Consider the following 26,361-nt stretch of genomic DNA (forward strand, 5'->3'; position numbering starts at 1 on the left):
AGTCTGGATCGCCTTGAGGGCGGATTGACTTTCAGAGTAGATGCAATCCTCTCGTTTCCAATGTTTCCTATTTGTTTGCTACTTGAAGTATATCACACACCTCCGCTTGGAAAGCTATGGTATGTTTCCCTAGCGGAAAGGATTCACCTATATTTATTTCAATCCTGTTGACACTTTTTGGGCGTTGATGACCTTCAATGCTGCTGGCCATCATACCACGGATCCGTATGAGACTCTCGGTCATATGACTTCACTATAAAGCCACTGGAGAACATGGGATTTTAAACTCCATCTTGCACATATTGTTCGCTATAATTGCTATATTAGAACTGTTTTCTTATTTACTACCTGCTCTACGTGAGTTTTAAATGTGAGCTTGCTGTCTAAAGTATCTTTCAAGTATTCAGCCTGTTGCCCAAAGGTTAGGCAAGTCTGATACATAGTGGGAGGTTTAAAGCCTGTGAAATTCCGCCTCCAGTAAAGAGAAGGAGCTCGGTTTTTTCTAGGTTGACCGACAGCCCTGTCTCCTAACACCACTGTTCCACCATCCCGCACGCGGCTTGCATTTGCTCACAGACTGTTTCACAAATTCACTTGTGACCATCACTAGTCAGTCGTCCGCCTATGCTTGTGCATAGGATCCTTCCAAGTTCTATCTTCCTGAGAAGACTGCCCATCACTATTCTGTGATCTATCTAAAGCTTTTGATTGTGTGGATCACGGATTACTGCTGTCTAAGCCTTAAAGATATCTTTTCTTTGTGCATTCAAGGTAAAAATCATCTATCTCAAGAATTACTTACGGAGTTTCATAGGGATAACTTTTCGGGCCAATCTTGTTTTTGGTATATATGGATGACCTTGTTGAGTTAAATATCTCTGGAAAATTCACCCCATTTCCGGACGATACTTCGATATTATAAGGAGATAAAAAGTTGAAAAGATTGCAGCTAACCATGAACAACGACATGAGCATTATTAATGAATGGTTTACATCCATTCTTTGCTTAAATTAAAGCAAAACACATTGCTGCATTTAGATGTGACGTAGCAAGTCTGCTCTTAAATGGTTACTCATTACAGAAGATTGAAGAGACTAAGTTTCTCGGCATTCTAATTTATCAAAAATGATTTTTTGAAGACCATATACTAATCTTAAGTAGAAGCTTAGATCAGGCTGTTCAGCTATTAGGGTTATAAAGAAGCCATTGAATAATCATCTCGAAATTGTATATTTCTCATTATTTGAGTCGCACCTTGGGTATGGAATACCATTCTGCGGTCTTGCTATTGAAGTATCTTTAAATATGGTTTTTAGGATCCAAAATAAAGCTGTTCGAGTCACACTTTCTTAGGACTAAATTACAATTAGAAAATAGTCAACGAACTTTCATACACTTGACTACGAAAGCACGATCACCACGACAACTAGAGATATTTAGTTTTACTTTATTTATTCACAACTATTTAAATCTCACGCCAATATTCCCAACTTTACTTCACTGAACTGATAAGTGACAACGAACGGCGATGCGCCGCCTTATATACTCGGCAGAACGCTGTTCCGGAAGATTCCGGCTAACATTCGAGACGTCATGCGGTGTACCACTTGGGTCATTCCGGACTGACGGAGAATCAACTGGTTTCATTTATATTAGAAACTTCTACCCTTGTTTTTAAAAATCTTTTGCACTCATGGCTTCCGACACTTACCACAATACCCTGCAAAATCATTTTCTGCTTCTACCGCTTCTAAAATCTGCACTGGTAAAAAAGTCACTTGTATATGAAAGCAGAAAAGTATTCAATAATTTTTTAGCAAATCTGGAAACCCTAAATTACTTGAAAAAAAGAAAATTATACTAACGTATAAACCAAGTAAGTAATGAGGCACTGTGATATTGTTTGCTTAAAGGCTTTTGACAGTTACTTAATAGTTTACTATTGGGTTGGACTTATTATAGTAAAAAAGAATTCTATCAGATTTTACTAAGATGCACTTGGAAATTTGATTTTATTTTGCTTTTGTTGTGATATTTGTGTGTTATTAATGATTTTGTATTTTTTTCCCTTTGATCTAAAAAGCAAGAATTTGTTTCTCGCTTGTGATTTTCAGGATCACTTACTGAAAACCGGTTAATATTAATTTAGGCAATAATCATAGAAAAATCGGCGATCAAAATTAATAGTTTTTATTAGTTGGAAATACAATATCTTTTTTCTTAATTGAAATTCATATCATATTATAATAATATAATGAAATTGTTACGAGCACTAATGTCAAGAGATAATTAGGAGCAGCTCTAATAACTTCTTTGTGGTTTATATTCTTAATTAAACTCTCTTATATGTTATCTTATTTAATATCCAATTTTCTTTTTGAATTAAGCCTCATAAGCCGAAGTAATTAAAGAAGAGCCCATTCTATAAATATCTGAAGAAACCTCTTGTCATTTTCATTTTTTTATTATTATTTTTGATATACTAGGAAATAAAATAAAAAATTGTTTTAACCATTTTTACAATACTGCAAAAGGTAATTTACACTCGGATATTACCCCCCAATGCAGCCGCTTTGTGTCTATTCAAAGGGCAGAAAATATCAGGTTTATTAGATCGTGTTGGCTCAAAATGGAGCCTCGGCTTTTGCATTTCATTTTAGCATTAAAAAAATATGAAAATAAAACGTTTCGTGTAAAGCTTTTTCATATAATTGAAAAAAAATCAAACCTAATTTATCTACGATAAAAGTGCCGGTATTAAATTAATTTATGCCCTTTTAGTTCATTCCTTTTACCAAGTATATCCATTTATCAATTATTTATTAATTTGAACGCGTTTGACGTTAAATATTTTATTATTTTAAAGACAATAGGAAAGCATAAATTCATTATTCACTGAATTGTTGAGATGAAAATGTTATTCGTGATTTTGTAAAATCACTGCGACATAAATATCGTATGAATAAGAAAATATCACTATTCATAAATGTATTCTTAATGCTTGAATTATATTATAATAATGATTGAGATAGAATATTTTCCGATTAGTTCTATGTGGATGAGTCGTTAAAAATTACTCCTGAGATAAATATTTTATTTTTTACAAGGCAATAAGCAAAACATATTTTCCTATTGGTCTTAGAGTGCTGAAACTTAACTTAAAATCAATTTTGATAGACATATTTTATTATTTCTAAGTTGATGCAGGCGAAGATTTGTCCTCACTGTGGATTTATAGAATGTTGGTTATTGGCCGCTCTAGATATAAGAAAAGATAGCCGCTCTAATATATTACTGAAACCTTAAATCTGCAATTTTTCGTCTATGTTCCAGAGAATAAAATGCATGTTCTTCTAGCAAAGTTTGATGAGATTGATATCTGTTATTTGAATATTGACCATCAGTTCGAAAACTTAGATATTTTAAAAATTAACTTGGTAGTAAGGAAACCATATTACAGAATCATATTCATGTTTGGATCTAATAAATGCATAGTAGCATAATATAAGCGTCGAAGAATTATGAAATAGTTTAGAATTGCTAAAATAAAACCCAAAAAAATCTGCTATAAAATTAGATATTAGTGTATAAAAGAAAGTTTCTATCAAACACCACTTTAAAGTCCCTAAAACTCTTTAGAATAGGTAGAGTTACTCAATTAAAAACTAAGTTTTTAAATTTAGGAATAACTTAATAATTTTTCTAAATATCGGGTAATTGCTAGTTTTCGAGACATTTATTGAAAAGAATAGAAGAGAAAATTATGGGATTTTATCTAGACCTAGAGTTCCTTAAGGTTCACTTTTTTTAGACAATGAATTACTTTAACCTTAATTACATCTACATCCTACTCTCTTCGGCAGCATCTAGAAGGGATGAAACCTGAGTGTGTATTGACGTAACAAATGTAGTTTGAAAAAATTTGGCGAATACATTTGTAAGGTCTATCCGATTTTTAAACTTTTCTACTCCAAAACACAGTCTTAGGTATATTTTTATTATTTCTTTTCGAATTGACAAATTGCCAGAAGTTCGACGGATTATTACTATGATTGCCATATGCAATATCCATATCAAGTTTATTTCTTTTCGTAGCTACTGAAATATTAGGTAGTCATTATTCAGCTTTCTCCAAGCGTTAAACTTTTTTTTTAATATAAATAATTTTAGAATTAAACCAAGTAGGATAATTCTGAACGATTGGAATATATATCAATAGTATCGAACTATTACAACATATGTGATGATTCAAGCAGAAAAAAACCTGTTAAATCTATAAACTTGGTTGGAAATTTGGAGTGATTTGAAAAACAGTAATATTTGTAAAAAATCTAATGTACAGCTTCCTACAGCATTACAAGATGTTGAGTAACTTAATGGTTTTTTTCGCTCAATATCAATTTTGCCAGTTTTATCTAAGGTTCTTGAAAAGTGTCTGAAGTCGTAATTCCTATAAAACAATCTGGTTTTCGCTCCAATTATAGCTGTGCGACTGCACTTTGTGATGCAACCGATGACATATGCAGATGCTTGGACGAAAGGATGTAGATAGTGTTGATTATGTTGGATTACAGCAATTATTTAAGGCTTTCGACACGCTTTATAAGATCTTGTTGTCAATTCTTGGTTTTGTAGGATTTTCTACTAAGGCAGTGGATCTCATGAAAAGCTTCGTCACTGATAGAAAACAAAGGGTGTATTTGAATGCTAAAAATTCCATCCAAACACAGAGGATGGGAGTCTCTTGTCTGGTGTACCACAGAGAAGTATTTTGGGTCCTATTCTTTATTCTATTTATACGTGTCAACTTGTTACGTGTTTAAAATATTCAAAGCATCATATTTACGCTGACGACACACAGATAATGTTTTTCTTTTTCATTTCAATTTAATTTCAAAACATGAATAGGAATCTTGGTGTATACATGGATATTGACTTGAAATTTTCTCACCATGTAATAAAAAAGTTACAAAAAGGTTATTCCATGCTTAACTCCCTTTATTCCTAAAGATATGTGTTGAATATAGAAACAAGAAAGATGCTCTGCGATTCCCTGACTCTTTCACATCTGAATTTCTGTGATACTGTTTATGGTCTTTGTCTTGATCATAGGGACAAGAAGCGTGTGCAAAAACTTCAAAATGCTTGTGTGAGATACATATTTGGAATACGAAGGCCACATGGCGTATCACACAAATTGAAGGACTTGCACCGGCTGAATATGTCTCAAAGAAGAGAATAAAGTTAAACTGTGTTTTGCTATAGAATCCTAAAAAAAAATGTCCTCCCTACCTAATAGATAGAGTTAAGTGCAGGGCTGTTACTAGCATTAAGAATGGGCAATCTTTGAACTGGAGGTACTACACACCAAAATATGGCAATTGAGCTCAACATATCTTATACAAATGTTGCAGGCTTACGAGAAATAGGATATTTAAAGTTGGAATTTTAATTTTAAATTTTTTAATAATTTTGTTATTTTAAGCAGTATTGTCTTAAAAATTGGCGACTTTATGTGTTTTGACATGAAAATTATGAATTTAGTGCTGAATTTAGCATTATTTATGTAGGGCGTTAGTTACACCCTGTTACTTAGGTAAATTACAACATATCTTTTTTGCCTAATCAGTTATGGCTAAAGCGACTAGAAAATCTAAAAGGCATTTCAATTTTGAATAAAAAAGATACTCTTGTTTATTTCATGTAACTCTATCAGTTTTTAAGTTATTTGCATTTTAAACATTCAGCGTAAAAAAACTTAAGCCACCGTTATTACATTGGCTCAATAGGAATTTATTCTTTTTAATTACTACTATGCAGAGTAACAACAGTGAAGATAACAAATAACAATCAGTAACAATATTTAAAGAAAACTTCAAAGTAAATGCTCAAAATGCCCGCCTTCCACTTCAATACATTTTGTAAGGCGTCTCCTTAAAGATCTTTGAATATTAAATAACATTATTGTCGATTATTTTTGATAATATTAGCAACTTTTTGAATTTCTGTCGTAATTCTTGGATGGAATGAATTGTATCTTTGTAAATCATGTCCTTCCTGTGTGACCATATTGAGAAATCTAGAGGGTTTAAGTCTGGCCTTCTAGGTAGCCAAACAAATTCACTGCCACGCCCAATTCACCAGCGAGGAAGATGTTCATTCAGATATCGCCGTACTGGCAGAGAAAAATGTGGCGACGCCCCGTCTTGCATAAACCACATGTTCCGTCTTATGGCTAGTGGTACATCTTCTAATAGTGAGTTTAACTGTTGTTCAAGAAAGTTTAAGTAGAGGGTCCCGTTCAGATTAGGAGGAAGTTCAAAAGGACCAATAAAAAAACCATATATCACACCACACCAAATATTTACTTTGAATTCATGCTGAAAATGTCGTTCATTTAGTGGATTTTCGGAGTCCCACAAATAATTATTTTTCCAATTAAAAACACCTCGTCTAGTAAATGTCGCCTCAACTGTAGGCGAACTGGTAAATCTTGGGGTAGCAGATTTTGGACAGGAGCATAGTGATATGGACGGAGATTCTCTTTCTTTAAAATTCTCCACATAGACGATTGGCTTATTCCTGTTGCCGTACTCAACCGGCGAGTATAAGATCTGGTATTGTACTGAGATCTGGATTTTCCGAAATACGAGCTAAAACCTCTTCTTCACCATCGACGTTGATTATTATTTGTTATTTTTTGTAGTACCTTTTAAGGTTTTAGGACGAAAACACCCTGTTTCGCCTAGGCGGGTATAAATACGTATGAACCGTTTGTGATTGGGTTGTCTTCGATTTGGGTATAATTCTTAATATCTTCTAGTTGCACCAAGTTCACTATAATTAGACTGAGCAAAAACGCAAATCATATCACGGATTTTATTGTTGGAATATTCATTATGACGTGGCATTTTCTTATTTTATAATTTTTACTACAAATAAAACACTCTTACTTAGTGACAGTATATAAATTGTCATATAATTTCTTTGCACGAAAAACTGATGTCCTGACACAAGCCTACTTAAAAAAAAATCCATGTAATAACGGTGGCTTAGGATTCTTTACGCTGAATGTTGAAAATGCAAATAACTAAAAAAGGAGTTACATGAAATAAACAAGAATACCTTTTTTATTCAAAATTGAACTGTCTTTTAGATTTTCTAGTCGTTTTAGCCATAAATGATTAAGAAATTATTTAGAAACTGAGTTTAAAAAGGAGGAAGAAGTAACACCAAAGGCGAGGCAGCGGTTTTAACATCTTCCACCGGCCCAAACACCACTATGGCTGAAACGGAGCAACAACAACAACCCCAAGAAGCCGAGGAACAAGCAAAGCCTGTACCGAAACAGAAGGAAGTTATCGCAACCAAAGTAACTGGTACAGTTAAGTGGTTCAATGTGAAAAGCGGGTATGGTTTCATCAACCGTAATGACACTAAAGATGATGTTTTTGTCCATTAATCGGCCATAAGTAAGAATAACCCTAAAAAGGCCGTCCGTTCGGTTGGTGATGGAGAAACTGTGGAATTCAATGTTGTATTAGGGGAAAAAGGTAACGAAGCTGCCAATGTCACTGGCCCCAATGGTGAACCTGTGAGAGGGTCTCCTTATGCTGCTGATAGGCGTCGCTTCCGTTCATGGTATTATCCTCGTGGACGAGGTGGTAGAGGAGGAGCATCACGTGGTCGTCCTCATGGCACAAACATAAATGAATAGGCAAAAAAGATATGTTGTAATTTACCTAAGTAACAGGGTGTAACTAACGCCCTATATAAATAATGCTAAATTCACCACAAAATTCGTAAATTTTATGTCAAAACACATAAAGTCGCCAATTTTCAAGACGATACTGCTTAAGATCACAAAATTAGGTTTAATTGTTACTATTTCACAAATTTTATTATCTGTGTCGGAACTTATATTACTTCCTAGATTTACAAATTTATATTACACCAATACTTTAAGGTTGTGACTTGTGGTTGTTGTAGGTTAGTATTTTAGTTACCAGGCTGCAACAGCTCTTTCTGTTTAGAAGCTGAAATTTGCCTTTTAATCCATGTCCCTATTTTTGCTGACAGATGTACTGATATTTTTTTGAGAATTAATAAACGTTTTTATTATTATTATTATTAATATTTTTATTATAATATATGATTTTAAGTTTAATTTAATAGAACAAAATTTAGTAGAAAAAATTATTCAATTTATAAAAAGTGAGGCATTTAAATTCGATAATTTAAATATTGCTATTATTACGCTTTGTTGTCCTATGATTATTAACCCTCTTACCCATATTATAAATTGTTCACCTTTAAGGGTTAAGTTGACTAAGGAGTCAATTAAAATCCAAGCTCTTTAAAATGCTTCAGAATGCAGAGGACCCTTGTGCGTAATTAATTTCCAACGATATATAATTGAAATATGTGAATGTATTTTTCAAGTGGATCGGGGAAACTCCATTTTTCGATTGTTTCAAGGTTTTCAAAGAAAAAACAATTCTTATTGTTCAAATAAATATTTTTGGGATGCTGTCCAATAAGAAAAAATATAATTAGTTTCCCCTTTAAAATTACAACCAAGATAAATAATTTAGCGCTTTACACGCAATTAAAACAAAACAGATCATAAGAGTACGAGTATGATAATTTGTTAGGATTCAGGTTGAATATGTCACCGGACCATTAAATAAAATTAATATTAAAATTTGACAAATGTAATTGAAGATTTATTAGCTTTATTTTCTTGTTAAACATTCAGATATACAAAATATTTAAAAAAAAATCAAACAAGATTATTTTTACCGGTACGAATAATTTTAAATATTTAAGACCAGAGTAACCGTCTTATTATAAAAGTTTTTTTTTAAGAATATTTTTAGGAAGAAGGAAAAGAATAGGAAAAAAAAGAAGAACAAGAAAAAGAATATAAGTGTTAAAATTCTACTATTTTCAACATAGAACATTTACAAATTCCATTTCTTTCTTCAATTCTACAATTCTTTCGATTGAGGTCTCTCCTATGTTCGTTCTCTTCTAACTTTCTTCCAATGCCTTGCTCTCACTTACCCAATGAGCCAATAAGGAAAAGATCTATGATAGTTTCTAAGAGATCTTGAAAATGTGAATGTGACAATTTAAAAAACTCCTCAAAAATTATCATAGGAGTGTTTAAAATATTTAGATTTTAAAACACCTTTGAGGAGGTATGAAGGGAAGGTATAAAGTTTAAAGCAGCTGTATTTATAGTTTATGTGAAGTCAGTTAAACCAGTATAAAAACTAAATTCCGTTAAATCGGTGCTTTTTTTACGAATCATGGAAACGCGTCCTTTTTTTTTTAAATAATCCGGTAAATTATTTCATGTGAATTTATTAAAATACTTTTTAGGTCCTGGCTTTTTGCATATTTAACCAATTGTAATTTAATAAATGGACCAATTGACTTCGTATGGACTATACAAGAAAACTTGTTAACACATTTTTGTTGAAAAAACTCATCAATTTTCATATAAGACTAAACATATTAAAATCCTTACAGGAATTTTTAAAATAATTGAATTTTTATAAATTTCATAACGTAAAGATCTTTTTGGTATAGAAACTATTTTTTGTTTTAAAACCAGAAACAAGTCTTTTTTAAATTATATAATAAAAAATCCTAACCTTGAATTTGACTTACAACAAAATCTCCTATTCGATCCGCACCATGAAACTTAATAGGGCCCTGTAATTAAAAAAATCAAAGAAATCACACATCTAACTATCAAATATACCTTACTGATAGTCCAACGAACTTCAGCCGCTTCATTACTTCGAAAAACCCACAAACAACTTCATGTTTTCCATAATCAAAATTAGTAACAAAATCTGGATTAAATGAACTTAACGTTAAAGCCATCGTCCATATGGCATCGTAGCTCTGTTTTGCATATCTGGAGACATTTGCTATAGTATTTGCATACTTTGTAATGTACTCTTCCTAAAAAATATCACTAGCTTATTACATATCCAAGTGTGAACAACCAAATGTTTTAAATATCGTAACTTTCATAAGGAAACATTATTTGAAACTATTATTTACACTTTTGGTTGGCGACTCCTCACTATAATCATAGTCTCCAACCATTATAGCTCCTTCTATAGCTATTTTTAGAGCATTCTTATCGCAATCACCTGGCTGGTTAAGCCACCATGGTATGTCATGATTCTCAAGTATCCACAGGTATTCATTTCCATATATTCCCAATTCAAACGCCTAAAAACAGAAGAGGTAAAGGTACACAAGTGGATGATATTAGATATGATTTGTAATTATGCATAACTTAAGTGGATAGGACCATGAAACTGAACTCTAGTACTATAGTGAGCCAAAGGATTATACATAGTCAAAAATTGGGTATTTTTAATTCATATTTTGGCTCTTGCATCTATATGAATCGGGCCACATTGACATTCGATTACCTGTAGATCTCATTGACTACTAAAACCAAATGTGATAGCATGGAGTCAAATGAGCTAATGGTAGTTAAGAAGATGAGGCAGCCTTTAGTATGAATCTTTTTTACTAATCTGCGATGAGCCAATTGCAGTTGGTATTGCAGCAGTTGAGAAGTAAGTTCTAAACGCTCCCCAAAAAAAATCCAGAATAACAGGACAGAAAAGAGTGAAAATAGCAAATAATTAGAGCTTGAAGAAAATGAATTCTTAACTTATGACAAAATCTTAAGTCCTAGAAACAGTCCAACCCATAAATCCCTTAATAAAATAAACAAGCAGTTTAAGTTTACACAAAGAAAAATTGCAAGGGTTCTTGCTGGGTTAGTTATTTAATCGATCTTTACCCAGGACTTCTCCAAGAATCAGAAAAAACCTTTTCGCTACCTACACAGAAGAGATTCTTATGGCCTATAGTATAATAATCATGAATAGTATCATTAGCATCAAAAGAATCATGAGATTTACCTGTTGATGGTGATGTTTTAATCAGTGATTCTGTTGAGGGTGATATATACTATGAATACGAAGCCTGCTGACAGGACATGCAACATATAGGGACACAAAAGGGCAAGACCAGTGAATTCTTTTGAGAGAGCACTATTTAGCTGAATTTTAGCAGCAAATTTTAACCGAACTGGTCTAATTCTCGACCTTGGACTTTTTTTTTATATTCTTATTGCTGTTGCTTGACACAGATCTGATTTGTTCCTTTTCCATCTTCCTTGCATCTTGTACACCTTTCTGTTTTACGTCCTTAGTTCGATTCTCTCTACTTGATTTTAAAATTATCCTTTATGATCTTTTGCTTTTTCTCGAATTCTGGTTGGGACTCAGATTTGGTCAGGTTTCTTGCTTCTTCTCTTATTCTATATATCTAGGCATTGAGAGATGGAAGCAACTGAATAAAACAAGCAAGAAGTAATTAGCTGTCTTTAAAGTAAACAAGAAATAAAGCACAAATATTAATATCAGAGGAATATTAATCATATCCATTTAAGTTATGCACAATTATTAAAATAATAAAAGGTTTAACAGGAGGGAAATGAGAAAAAAGTGAATAAGAAAAAAATAGTGAGGCTAGTGCTACATGAATTTCTGCTTATTGGTATCATCAGGGTAAAAGAAGTAGTGAATCAAAAGCAAAAATTTACTATGTTTATGTTTTATGGTTACTTATTAGCACTGAAAAAGCCAATAAGTAGAAATACATGTGAGTTGATTTTTTGGATACTTGCCTTGCAAAATATTAATGGTGCCATTCTTAAAGAAAAACTCCCTATAATGATGCGTATGTCCAGATTCTAAAATATATCTTTAAATAAACTATAATTGTTTAATATAACTTTCGATTTTCACTGCCACTTTTTTTTTCTTTTGTTTCTTAGTTACAGGGTAAAAATAAAATTGTCCACTTTTAAGGGTGATATCATATTTTACGCCGTTGGAAGAAAAATTAAAACTACTATGGTTAACATGGTTAACACTTTTATGTAGAGTTTAATACCAGTAATTTAACTATAAATGTAGACCATTTTTAGAAGATATGAGTCAAACTTAATCCCTTTAAACAGGTCATACTGTTTAATTAGAATGATATTCTTAAGGTGTAGTATAAAATATGTCAAAAACAATTTGTCATTAGAAAATTACTACTCGCTTTAAAGCTCGAAATCTCATGAATTAATAAGAATATTCTTATAACAGAACTATGTTTAAAAATATTGTATAAAGAGGTAATTTTAAAAATAAGAGCTCAAAAAAAAATATTCATAAATAACGACATTTTTGAGTAGCAGTGAAGAATGTCCTGTAAATGTTTAAGAAGAGTGTCAGATTTATTTACATTCAACAAAAGAAATCTGATGGAAATATTCATATAAAACTAGCAATATTCTTAAGAATATTCTCTACCAATTTTACTTTGAATCCAAATCGATTTAAAAAAGACTTATTTGCATTTTTTATATTATCATTATTTTTTGACTCATTATTAGGGTTTATAAAAGTCAATTTGTAAAATACTGTATTTAAAAATTTTCCTACATATGACGATCACAATATGTATGTATAATTATATTTGTTATTTTCTTGATATTTTAAATAAAATAATAGGTTTTAATAGAAAGTTTGAACTAACTTAATTTACATGCAAAAATTGTGATGATGGAAAAAAGCGTACGGAGGTGTGAGGCCTCTATTTTATAATTCATGTTTTCTTCTAAAAACTGTACTGACAACACCTAATGCGTGTCCAGAGGCATCGTACCACTAAGAAATGTTTATAATAGTCGGAAATTCTATTAATATTTTTTGTACTCTTTTAGCAGTAAGTTTTATATTAAAATTATACAAGAAAGGCCACAATAATAAAAGTCTCAAAAGTCGAAATCTCACTAATTACTTCAGTTGGAAATAAAAAAAAACATACGTGTCACACTCGGTATAAAGCCGAGTTTACATTGGTATAGTTAGTTGTACCAGTTACTTGTACAAGTATATCCAGGACAGTTCACATTCGCTAGTGGACAAGCTAGTAGGTGTTTACATAATATAAAAGTAATTATTCGCTAGCCAGTTTCCAACGTGCAGTAGATGAGATGACTCCTTTTCATTGCCGGCGTCATGCTTTGGGCATTTCAAAATTAATAATTAAAAATCGCGTTAAAAGAATAATGTCGTCCGAAAAGGATATGGGTTCGAAGGTGGATAGATAGAAGAGGTAGAAGAGGTGCATCCGCTCTTCTTTTAAAAGAACTTCGTATGGAAGATCCTGAAGAATATAGATGATGCCTTCGGTTGACACCGAGTAAATTTAATGACTTGCTGAATATGGTTCTGCCTAGAATTTAAAGAAACGATACACTTTTAAGAGGCGCTTTACCAGCACATATTAAATTAGAAGTTACCCTAAATTTTTTGGCAACTGGAAATAGCTATAGAACCCTTCAACATTTTTTTCCAGAGTTCCAAAGACGTCAATATCGTAGTTTGTACCAGAAGTTTGCGACGCAATTTATAACGCACTGAATAAGTATATAAAGGTAAGTTAAACATAATTTTTTTCTTATAAATGTATGTATATATTTAAACATAGAAACATATGAAATTAATGAGTATACGTGAGTAAAATGAAATCAAGAATACAGAACGAAAGTGTACAACTTAAAGTTAGTTTCGACCTTTTTTTTTAAATATTCGAGACGGAATAATTAATATTTTCAAAGGTTACATTTTCAAATTGCAAATTATTATTTGTTGATGTGGTAGACGATAATGATACATTCTGTTCTGAAGTTGATTGCAATAGTTGGTATCCAGGAGCCGAGAATGATTGCTGTTGTTGGTCAAGAGGTGCCGTTGGTAAATCGTAAATTGTTGGAGATAATAAAGGTGGTTGCTGTACAGGAGATGACAGAGGTGAACGCTGTTCAGAAGATGGTGCCGGCGTCGACGGTAGTTGGTATCCAGGAGATTGCGGCGACTGCAACGGTGGTTGGGTTGAATAGTTTGAACCCCAATAGGTTTTACCAGAAGAATGGGAAGATCCAGTAGGACTTGGTAAATTTTGTGACGTAAAGGGTGATGGAGTAAGACTCATGCACCTATATCGGGTCAGTGTAGTCTGCAGCTCATTTTGACATTGTAGGGCCAAGTGTAATAAAAGCTTCTTTAAAGCGATGGCCATATATCATCCAAAAGCCTCAAATTCATCTTCTTCATTACCAGATTGCAGTAGGGAACAATTAATGTCATGAAGCTCTGAAAGTGCGGTTGATAAATCCTGGTATCGCCTTTTTGATCCCGCTAGGGAACTGCGTGCTATTGCTTTCTGAGAAGCTGTTTTAAGGTTTCGAACTTCAGAAACTACAGATGTTGTAGTAGTTTAAAAAGTTGCATTTTTCTTTAGAAGTACCAGGTTCCGATTCCAGTTCGTTTTTCGTATTTTCTTCACTTTGTCTAATTGGCTGCGAGATCTGAAAAGAAAAAAAAGGGAAAATTAAAACATTATAATCAAACATTGTTCTTCTGTCTATTGAGAATGATTATTATTTTCAGGTCCCTTCTACTTTAGAAGCTTGGAAACAGATAGAGAGGGGTTTCCAAGAAAGATGGAATTTTCCCAGGTGCTGCGGGGCTATCGGCGGTAAGCACATATTAATTCAAGCTCCTCCAAACTGTGGAACAGAGTTTTTCAACTATAAAGGACATAATAGTATTGTCCTTATGGCAATTGCAGACCACAATTACTGTTTTTCCTATATCGATGTTGGATGTAATGGTATTGTATCCGATGGAGGGGTTTTTCAAAACTGCTCGATGTACGAAGATTTAGAAAAAGGCATACTTCCAGAAGGAACTTGTTTAGTTGGTGACGATGCCTTCCCTCTAAAAACGTATTTAACTAAACCATTCAATTCTGTGCCATTATCAAAAGAAGAAAAAAATTTCAATTATCGCCTGAGTCGCGCCAGGCGTATCATTGAGAATGCATTTGGTACTCTGGTTAGCAGATTTCGAGTATTTGAGAAAAAAATTGCTTCCAAATTAGCAACTGTTGACAAAATAGTAGAAGCTTGTTGTGCCTTACATAATTGGCTACGTAAAACAGATTCAAATACTTATTTTATACCAGGCTGTTTCGATGAAGAAAATATAGACACGGGAGAAATAATTCCAGGAAAATGGAGAGCTGAGGTGTCAAATTTGAGAAATCTTGCAAGGCCAACATCTGGTTACAAATCATCTCGACTTGCTAGAGATTCCGGGATTACCTTAAAAGATACGTTAATAACGAAGGAGCAGTACCATAGCAAGAATCAAGAATTTACTAATTTTATTAGTGTTATCAAAAAACAAATACCTATATCTACTAATATGAGTTACGCTGTTAATTATTATTATTATTATTATTATTATTATTATTATTATTATTATTATTATTATTATTATTATTTAGTACGCATTTTATTGAAATTAAAATAACTTCTAATTGTAGGGCCTATATTTTAATAGCTACATTAGGTAACACTATTATGTAAATAAACAAATAAAAGAGCTAGAATACACTTCTTTTTTTTAGTTTTCCAAGATAAATGGGTCATCCCTTACACTGCGGTACAATGAAAATTAGAACACGAAATCTAACCTCAGAATTTCTACCTACTAAATAATATTATGAAAGATTTGTCCGAAAAAAATTCAGTTATGTTATTATTATTACTAATTAATTTATCTGTAATTTGAAAGTAAACTTACCATGTTGCTTTGAGTTGGTCTTTTTTCTTTTGTCTCTTTCATAAATGCGTGCATAATATGGAACCATTTTAATGTTGGGGTGTAAACATCATCAGCTCCCATTCCCGATTTAACAGATTTTTCTATTTTTTGCAACTCTTGGCTGTAAGTATTTCTCAGACTTTTTATTTTTTGCCTAGCATCGGCTACGGTGAATCCATCAACACCCATATCTCATATCTCGCACTAATTTCTCCAAAGCTGCCGATCTCATTTGATTGTTTCTGTAACTGAGTTTGGTAACATTCCAGAGACACTCGTATAGACGCCCGATAAAGTTCCACAAATTTAACGGTTTCCCCCTCGGACGACTTCATTTTAATACCAAATAAAAATTAAGAAAATTACCTACCGCACTGATCTCATTGCCAAAGCGCGTCCAGACCCGTCTACACTCGACTAGTTACTAAACTACTTGCCTGGCAAGTGCGAAATGTGGTGGAAGGGGAAGGCTAGTAAGCAAGTAAACAGATGGGCTGGCTATTCACTTGCCTGTCCTGGCTACTTGCACAAGTACTTGCCTGATAGGTTGACATTGGGTTAGTTGTTGTCTTACAAGCTACTGGTACAAGTAACTAACCCGTTTACTATACCAATGTAAACTCGGCTTTATTCACACCGCATAGATTAAAAATGATAAAAAAAAATGTATAGTTTAACTGTCTGAAACTAAAGAAAAAGTATTTTTTATAGTTCTCTGTCTTTGTAGGCCTCTGGCCACTCACAAGACGTTTTTAGTACAAATAGTACAAAATTATAATAACATGTTATACTATTTCGCATCCAATTTAATTTTAATATAAAATCAAACATATAATTAAATAATATGTTTTCATAAAAATTTTGAGGGTGTCAATTTAAATAAGACTAGTATTCACGTTTTGTGTTCACTAGCTTTTGCAGTGCCTAGAATATGATAAAACCTTATATATATTATAAATCAAAAAGGTCAATCATTTTTCTTTACGCCATTAAGTAAAAAAGTGGCAAAGGTTCGTGAAAACCGCAAAGTTATCTCTTTAATCGTTACTTTTTAATTACAACCAATTTTTTTTCCATAAATAAAATTAATTATTTTCCCTCGGTTTTACCTTTAGAAAAATCAGTTGTTCCTTATAGTTATCCAATGTAAATGTAACGGTGGATACACAACTAACATTTTCCCTTTCCAATTCGGTAATCAAATGATTTATCGGTAGTAGGTAGCGGTTTTCACTCTGGCTAAAAGCGACGACCACTTGCCAAAAGTGGTGTTTTATGAAGTGGGTTTTCGCAATATTGTGGCTGGAATCTGGAGCTACGGTTCGGAAGAAAAGGGGAAATTTGTTGCGGTCCGAGAGTATTGGAGATTTGGAACCGTATGAGACCTATAAATATATTTTTTTTAAAACGCACCCTAATCTACTCAATAATCCATAAGCCAACAAACTTAACGTGAAATAGTTTTACCAGCATTAAACGTTATGTTTTAGGATATTTAGCTACTAGACTAAGCTTTTAAGTACCTCTAATTATTTTTTAATATTAAATATGTAATTATATTTATATCTACTTATAGACACGATCATACTAAAAGCAACTAGTTTAATCAGAATAAGAAATTTTCCGTGCGGTCAAAAACAATTAACGATCGTCCTTAACAAGCCATTAAAAACCGCATTTCCATTAAAATACTAGCCTTGAAAAATATAAATTACAAAAACAAGGCCAGTCATATGTATGTAACAGACATGGTTTATATGAGAAAATCCTTATAATAACTTAACAAAAGTGCTAAAGGAACGATCTGGTTGACAACTAAATGGGTTTTTGCTAAACTTAAATGTAGTCAACTTGTTTTTTTTTATTTATTTTTCTTATTATTCGTATAAATTATAAAAAGCACTAAAACCAAGAATTATATTTCTGTAGTGAATTTTATACAGGTTGGGGAACTAAAGATTACACTATGTTAAATATAAAGGCAACATTGCTTCCTCTCTGTGGATCTAGACTGTACGTCAAGAAACTTCCTACTAAACTAAAACTTATTACTAAACAAAATTATTTTATATTAGTTATATTAAGGACGCGTTGAATAATAAAATATTATTTAACGGCTTTAATTAAAATAATTCTATGTTATAACAAAGTTTTATAGTATTACTATGTAAAAGTTAAATATTTTTATAATACAAAAAGTAATTTGGTATAAAGCATTTATAAAACAATCTTATATAACAATTTTGTGTTAGGCAAAATTTGTTATTTAGTTGCTTTATAACTGTTTGAAGACATACCTATAAAACAGAGAGGAAATCATTTTATAAAGGCCTGGTAGTAAGTTAAGTTAGGTCAACAAAGATTTTATTATAAAACAAATTACTCTCAGTATCTTAATAGTTATAATGATTTTGTTTATAAAAATATTTTATTAGGCTCTCTGAAATATTATTCATATAGTATTTATAAATTAAAGAGGTTTTTTGTCCACGAAAATGGTTGGTTAAAAAGATTACATAACATTTTAAAGACTAACCTTTAAATTAATTTAAAATATTTAGTGAAAATAGAATTTTTTTTTGCATACCAATACTTATTTATAAAGTATAATTCTGTTCAAAACAGCATCTTGGAAAAACATAAAATATCAAGAAATTTTAAAAGGAAAATAAATTGTTTACCAATATTAATGGGACGCTCTGTATAAATTCTGGAAAAAGTCAGATCCTGACACAGCTTTGTTGTTTCATTTATTTGCCTTAGCGAGAAGGTAATTTATTAAGAGACCTAGGGGTAAGAACCTTCCTCTCGCATGTCAAGTATAACTAATTAATATCTTAAAATCTACAGTAGCTACAGTTGGATTATTGGACATGCCTAATAGATCCAGAGTTTCATGGAGTGTCTCATGCCCGGTTGAGTTACACCGAGTTAAGAGGTCGAGATGTGTCACTTTGGTGAGCTTATCCTTTCCTTTAATACTGATTTGTGTATTACTGTGGTTTTACGTTAACCACCAACTCAGGGTATTATATAATTTAATGATAAAGGCTATATAGATATTAAAATCTAGATATATCTATGAAGCATAAATATTTCGTTTTAAAATGATCCGCTACTTTTCACTTAGAGACATGCAATCCCGGTCATCACTATTGTTGCTTCCATCCATAGTTCTTATTTACCTTTTCCGAAACTACCTCAGAAATCGAAAAGTACACTAAAAGGACGGCATGTTTGGTATGTTCTGCTTTTTCTTCATCGATGTACGCCTTGACCGCCATCTCTATCGCGGTCATCCATGTATCGTCTCTTTTTTTTTTTTTTTAGGTCATGGATGCATTAAAAAGTAACGTGCGACAATTTTGACCAAAAAAAAGTGTAATTACTGTTCAAAAAAAGCAGTTGAGTCAGTGAATTGTGATCTATGCAAATCCTATTATCAACCAAGTTATAACGAGAGTAGACATTGCAAAAATTGACGAAAAAATGAGGTTAGCCAAAACCAACAACAACAGGTAAAAGCACAGGGACGTATTCAACATGGAAAAAAAGACATCATCATCAATCATTAAACACCCTCAAGCAACAAATGAATACAAAACTGGATAAACTGGGAATGTATGTGCAGTTCATGTCGAAGTCGTTTGAAAGTCAAAAGGTGAAATTAAAAAGCATTTTAAATGAAGTAGAATAACTTAGAAAAAAAAATAAGGCACTTAGATTGCGTGTGTAGACAGTCGAGGAAAGATTAAATAGGATGGAAAGAGATGAAAAGTCAAGAAACATCATACTTGTGGGTATACCAAAACAGCCTCAATTGTATAATACAAATCTTATAACCAATCAACCTCTAAATAAGTTAGATGTACGAGTGTATAAGAATGATATACGAGAGAGCTTTTGTATATGAATAAAACCGTAAGTGGACATATATTAATGAAGTTCAGAAATGAACATATACATAATATACATAAATGAGGACTTAATACTGAGAAAAGGAAAGTTTTAAAAAGAAACACAAGAGTTAGAGAAAGATAAGAGACATAAAGCAGGGTTTTGTATTAACGGCATAATACTTTTAAAGAAGAGGGACGAACTGAAACCGAAGTGTATCAATAAATTGTGTCATCTGTTCACCTAACACTGTAAACATTTTTGGCTCATAGAGGGTATCCCTGATCTTACAATTCCGAACCACAGGCATATCCTATTTGAGCTGGAGGAACTTATATGATGCGCCAGCCTACATAAATCCGAGGAACACTGATTGGGCCACTTTTGAGAGGAACTAGTCGGTGATCTTATGGACATGCCGAAGAGGTACATCCATCATGCAGACACTGAGATGAGGACTGTTAACCAGACATTCGGGAACAACTGTTTACTTAGACGGAAACCTGGAAATCCTAAGAAGGCCTAGTGAAACAATAGCACAAAAAAGTACCGTGATATACGTGGCCTACTGAGTAGAAATGGTCTAAAGGGCACTGCTGAATGCGGATTTGCGAGGATGTTGAAAACACATTTTCCGTCCATTATCCATCTGTTGTCCAAGGTACTATCCAAGGACCCTAGTACTCAAATGGGATCCCATTAATATGGAATACGAAACGGCTGGAAGGATAACCACTTATGAAAGAGTAAAGTGGGCAATAAAATAATTCCCTTAATCCCCTAAATCTTCGGCTATCTATAATCTATAATTGTGTATAATCTAAAATATCTATAATTGTGTATAATCTATCCATAAGATTATACACAAACCTTCTATAAAATGGGTTAAACTAACTCCATATATCGTTAGGCTATTCAGGACTTGTTCTGAAGTTGACTTCAAATCATAACGACTAATCAGCTCTATCAGTTTTCTGCTAAAGACAATGAAGAGGCTGATTGACAGATATCTGAATGAAAGCTTTTTGATCAAAAGACCACTGCATGTGCAACAATACGCCTACCTGGCGGCAAAGATAATACTACTACGAAGTAGTACCCGTAGTAGTATTATCTTTGCTGGCGGCCAAATTCAGAGACCTAACTCTACACCATCTCGTCAGAAGGATGCTCTAGGCCAGCGTTACTGTCGCAAGTGTGCTCCGCGAAACCTCCGGTACGGCTCCGCCAGCGGTCATAATAAATGAATGCATGTATTAAAGTGGACCCTATAAGAATAAACTTACCTAAGATAAAAATAAACAACCAAAACGAAACGCCTACTTATACGTGTTACTGGTACATATACGAAAATTTAATATATTATGTATTATTAAGTAAATGACCGACCTATTGCATCAAAATGTTACAGCGTTACTCGTACGCCATTATTCGCTCCCGGACTATAAGCAATCGAATGACCTCGGTTCGTCATAAAATTGACCAAATCAAATTAGTGTTAAAGAAGAATGGAGCGCTGTCTTAAAGGTGTTGCAAAAAATGTGGTTCGCTTGGAGGATGCGTCAAATTCAAATCAAGGTGATATGACGGCGTCAAGTTCTAGTTTCATGGTTTCAAGTTCAAGTAGTAAAACATCTAATGACACACTGAAGGTGAAAAAACGAAAGTATGATGAATCATACATTAATCTTGGATTTGTTGATTTGTCCAACGGCTCACGTCTTTGTATGTTGTGCAGCAAACTCCTTTCTAATAGTTCGATGGTACCTGCTAAGATGCGCCGTCATTTATAAACTGTACATTTCAACTCCAAAAACAAAAGTAAAGAATTTTTTCTACTTAAAAAAGAACAATTATTAAGAAGCCAAAAAACTATGACGTATAAGACTGTGAATGAAAAGGCCACTTAGGCATCGTATTGGGTTAGTTACCGCATTGCCCAAGCAGGAGAAGCGCACACGATTGCTGAAAAGCTAAGAAAACCATGTGTGGTAGACATAACAAAATGTATGCTCGACGAAAAAACTGTAAAGCATCTTTCTACAGTGCCGCTTTCGAACGATACAGTTACGCGCCGAATTGGGATATCGCAGCAAACATAAACCAAGAACTGGTTTCACGGCTTTAAAATAACAAATTCGTCTTACAAATGGATGTTGCTAGATTGGCCATCTTGCTAGTAATTGTGCGATATCCATATAAACATTCACTCGAAGAAGACTTGCTTATATGCTTATCGCTGCCTACTAACACAACCGGAGAAGAAATTTTTAACACGATTAACATATTTTTTGAAGAAAACCAACTCGATTGAAATGATTGCATTGCTATTTGTACCGATGGAGCCAAGGCAATGACAGGTAGAACAGCAGGAGCAATATCACGAATAAAAATAAAAGCGCCAAATTGTAGTTACAGCCACTGTTCTTGCATAGATAAATACTCGCGGTTAAGAAAATGCCACCAAATATAAAATTGGTTCTTGATGAGTCAGTAAAAATAATTAATTTTGTCAAGTAATGTCCACTACAATCCCGATTGTTCTCAATATTATGTGAAAATTATGGTAGCGATCATAAAACACTATTGCTCCATACTGAAGTGAGATGGTTGTCTCGGGGTAAAACTTTGACAAGGCTTCTTGAACTAAGAACAGAACTAGAAGCTTTTCTTACAGATGTTCCTTTTAATCTAAAAGACCGTTTGTCCGATAAAAGCTGGTTATTTAGTCTAGAATTTCTAGTAGACATGTTTGGAAAACTTAAAGAATTAAACCTGTCACTACAAGGAAAACAGACAACAGTTTTCAATGCTAACAACAAAATAACTGCCTTTAAAAGAAAATTAGATTTTTGGATTACATGTTTTGGTAAGAGAGAAATCGAAATTTTCACTGCTAAGTGAGTTCCTTAGTCACCATAGTCTTAGTGATACAGAAATATTTCAAAATGAAATATTTGTTGAATCTATCTCAATGATCTGCAAGGGACTTTTGAGTCTAAATTGCAGAAGCCTGAAAATATGTCAAACCAGATCTATGAATCATTTCTAGAAATGACATGGGATACAAGCATGGAATCATTGTTCAAAACTATTTCACTAAATTATTTTTGGTGCAGGGTTCGTGATGAATATCCACAACTTGCCACAGAAAAAAAACGGGATTTTCAGCATATACAGCTACAAAAACAAAATATCGCAACAATCAAGCCTGATATTACCCAGTTGGTGAGAAATAAAAAACAATTACATGCCTGGCATTAAATGAATTAAGTGTTATCATTTCCTTACTAACTCACTACTTACTGTATATATCTTTTTTTGTATGATTATTAATAAAAAATTCACATATAACTGCTTTTGCTTTTAGTTTAGAGTTTAGGGTTCCGTTAAAAATTTAGTTTTTTAAAAGGGTTCCGTCACGAAAAAAGTTTAGAGTAACACTGCTCTAGGCAATGGTAAGAGTGTTTTCCCAGATTTTAAAGAGGCGTTTGATAGCACTCCTTTCGAAATAATAAATAAATATGTCTTTATTTGGTATCAAATGCACATTACATTACATTTGCCCAAAAAGGCGAAGATTAGCTAAAGCTACTTTTATCTCTTAACCCTAATAATAATAATTACAAATGTTTTGACAAACAAGCAGTAGTAGTAATATAAGAATTAACCAAAGAACAAATTGATAGAAAAAAAATGTAATTAAATACATTTGTAAATCCGCAGAGAACAAAAAACTAATTGTGCAATTGCTCCTTCAATTTTTTAAAGCAAGATATTGGAATTGAAAAATTAGGTCTAAATCGATTATTAATTGTTACGGCAATGTAAGTATAACTACGTGAGGAAAGATCTGTGCTATGGTGTGCCAATATTTGATTCTTATGTCTTATATCTCTATCATGAATCGCATTTCTTGGAATTAATTTCTTTAACAGACATTTTGGCTTTTGGTTTTTATAGAGCCGATTCAAAATAGCTATTTATGTATCAAGGGCATTGTAAGGACGATAATGCCCGGAAGGTGGAAATAGTATGCCCGCTTATAATGCGCTAGGTGTGATAGCAGGTATTATTGCTACCATAACATATTCCGTTTCTAAGGTATTATAAATCAATAATAGATAGGTAAACATAAATGTAAGAAAATGAAACTTAAAAAGAAATGACATTTTTAGCTACTGCAATCGATAGATATATATGGACACATGATCAAATTTTCTCAAATTGCACACAAATCGACAACACGTATTTTGTACATGTTGCAGTTTCTGCTGGGTTATTTTATCAAGACAAGGATAGTAAATGATAAAACAGTAATTTAAAATGGATAACACTAACGATACTAACAGTTTTTTTCTTGTCTTAAAATTTAGACAGCACTAATATGTCTTTGAAATCTTAAAGAAGCATCAATAGTTAAACCTAGAATCTTGACGCTCTTAGCAAAAGCCAAGGGGTTAATATCATATTGAATGTATATATTTTTTCCAACGTTTGCACGACGATTTTTATTGGCAAAAAGTAAAACGTCTTATTGGCATTAATATTAAGATTGTGATTCGAGTAGCGCAAGACTAAGCTTAGGTCTCTATTTATAATTTCAGAAGCCCGTTCTATGTCATTTGGATCGAAATAATGAATTAACTGAGTATCGCCACCGTGCTGGTACACCTCAGAGCTATTTACGACTAAAGGAAGATCTGAAGTATATATCAAGAATAAAAGAGGTTCTAGAATCGATCCTTGAGGAACTCTAGAAATTATGTGTTTCGAATCGGAGTAATTGTTATTGACACGTACTCGTTGAGTACGATTTCAGAGATATGATTTAAAAAAAGAAAGAACAACTTCATTGCAACCATGAAACTTTAACTTGGCGACTCACAAGTCATGATCGATTACATCGAAAGCCTTTGAATATTTAAATAATCTAAGGCAATTAAAATTACGGCCATTTTTTTATCGAGAGCCCTTATTATGTTGTCTATGATGTTTAAGAGGGTGGTAGCTGTACTGAATCCTTCTCTAAAGCCAGACTGTTTAGTTGGAAGTATGTTATTATAGAAGTATATCAGTGAGATAAAATGACAACTGCGCATAGACAACTCTTTCCAAAACCTTCAATATTATTGGCAATAAACTTATAGGGCGCAAGTCCTGTAGGTATTCGGGATTACATATTTTGGGTATGGGGTACACAACTGACTCACGCCAAGGCTGTGGAAAGTAGCCTGATTCTAAATAAGAATTTATGATATTTGTTATATGGTCAATAATCTGTGGCAGACAAAGGTGTAGCATTTGTAATGAAATGCCATCGCAACCTGAGGTATTTGACCGAATTTTCGAATTATTTTATAGACGGCATCTTGATTAACTAAGACAAAACTAAATGTTTGATCCGAAAATTTGTTGCTAGAGTAGTAATAATAAATATTAAAATATTTATAAAGTAGTTATTAATGGCATTGGCATCACATAAGGTGGGAGGAAGCTCTGCAATTTCTTTAGATGTCTTAATATTTAAATTACGTAGGCCTTGCCAGAAGTTTTTAGAGGATTTAGTTTTTTCTAAATGTTCCAGATAAGGAACCTTTTCCCTTCTCATAGATGCCACAGCGAAGTTACGCATTTCCTTATAATGATTCCAACTTTCAACTGTTTTCTTTTTTTTTATATTTGGACAGCGGTTTATCTCGCTCTTTGAAAATTAACTTTAAATTTTCCGTTAGCCACAGAGCCGGCGTTTTACTTACTCTGACACTTTTACTATAATCTGCAAAGCACCCAAGTGCCATGGCTCAGAACCCTATTTGGTGAGTTGGAAAGAAATCGTGCTCTCTCAGCGTTGACCTAATTTGACCTGGTAATCCTTTGCCCATGGAAGGATACCGTCTCAATGCAGGACCCGATAATGAAGGTCCTGCATATAGCGGAGAAACGGTGCCGCTCGAGCGATCGCAGGATCAACCCCAAAAAAGCGAGTTCCTACTATTCACCCAAAAACCTAGCTTTGGCTTACCACATGTTGTGTCTCTAGGTGGAGTACAATTGCAATACTGTAGAACAGTTTGATTTCTAAAAATCACATTAGATTCCAAACTTTCCTGGTATAATCACGCAAACAACAGAATCAAAAGATCACCTATTCAAGCTATGTCTGCAGGCAGTCTTGCGGCAATACTTGGGGTCTGCCTATTCATCTATTGTCCAACCTCTTTTCACATACAGGGCTATCGTTTGGTGGCCATGTATAGAAAAATAAAAAAATCCGTGCTTAACTGGATAGAGTCCAACGCCTTGTATGTCTCAGTATCACGGATTCCACAGGAGAGGCGCCAATCAGGATGTAAGAAGCCTTCCTCCATTGAACCTAGTAAGATACTGATGTCCAATGTTCGACATTGTTTAGTCACAGGCCTTACAGAAATATCATCGCCTTCTCATGGGCAGTGTCTGTAGTGTACCTAAAACTGTGGATTGTAGGGGTTTTTTGACCCACCTCGCAGACATAGAGGAGTGGCGCTTCAATGAGCCTACAGTACTTAATAAGTGGACTCAAGCTTTGATGTAAACGAGGATGAAGCGGATTCATTTGCTAGAATGGGATCTGCAAAACGGCCGGTGGAGCCTGAATCCATAATATACCCATTATGGCTAAATGCATAGCAGTTGCATCAATGAAGA

The 26,361-nt window shown here is 33.2% G+C and overlaps 1 protein-coding gene across 3 annotated transcripts in view; it reads right to left on the reverse strand.

Annotated features, from left to right (window-relative positions):
* LOC126738137 (gamma-aminobutyric acid type B receptor subunit 2-like) overlaps window positions 1-26,361 on the reverse strand; it is a 332,160-nt gene that overhangs the window by 287,400 nt on the left and 18,399 nt on the right. For all 3 annotated transcript variants that reach the window (XM_050443311.1, XM_050443309.1, XM_050443312.1), the window contains exons 4-8: window positions 16,884-17,159; window positions 11,733-11,798; window positions 10,082-10,255; window positions 9,779-9,979; window positions 9,664-9,724 (exon numbers count right to left, since the gene is read on the reverse strand). In XM_050443311.1, the coding sequence (XP_050299268.1) occupies window positions 9,664-9,724; window positions 9,779-9,979; window positions 10,082-10,255; window positions 11,733-11,798; window positions 16,884-17,159 (778 nt within the window). The remainder of the gene's footprint in view (window positions 1-9,663; window positions 9,725-9,778; window positions 9,980-10,081; window positions 10,256-11,732; window positions 11,799-16,883; window positions 17,160-26,361) is intronic.

The sequence above is a fragment of the Anthonomus grandis genome, chromosome 7 (assembly GCF_022605725.1).
Source record: "Anthonomus grandis grandis chromosome 7, icAntGran1.3, whole genome shotgun sequence".
NCBI lineage: Eukaryota > Metazoa > Arthropoda > Insecta > Coleoptera > Curculionidae > Anthonomus > Anthonomus grandis.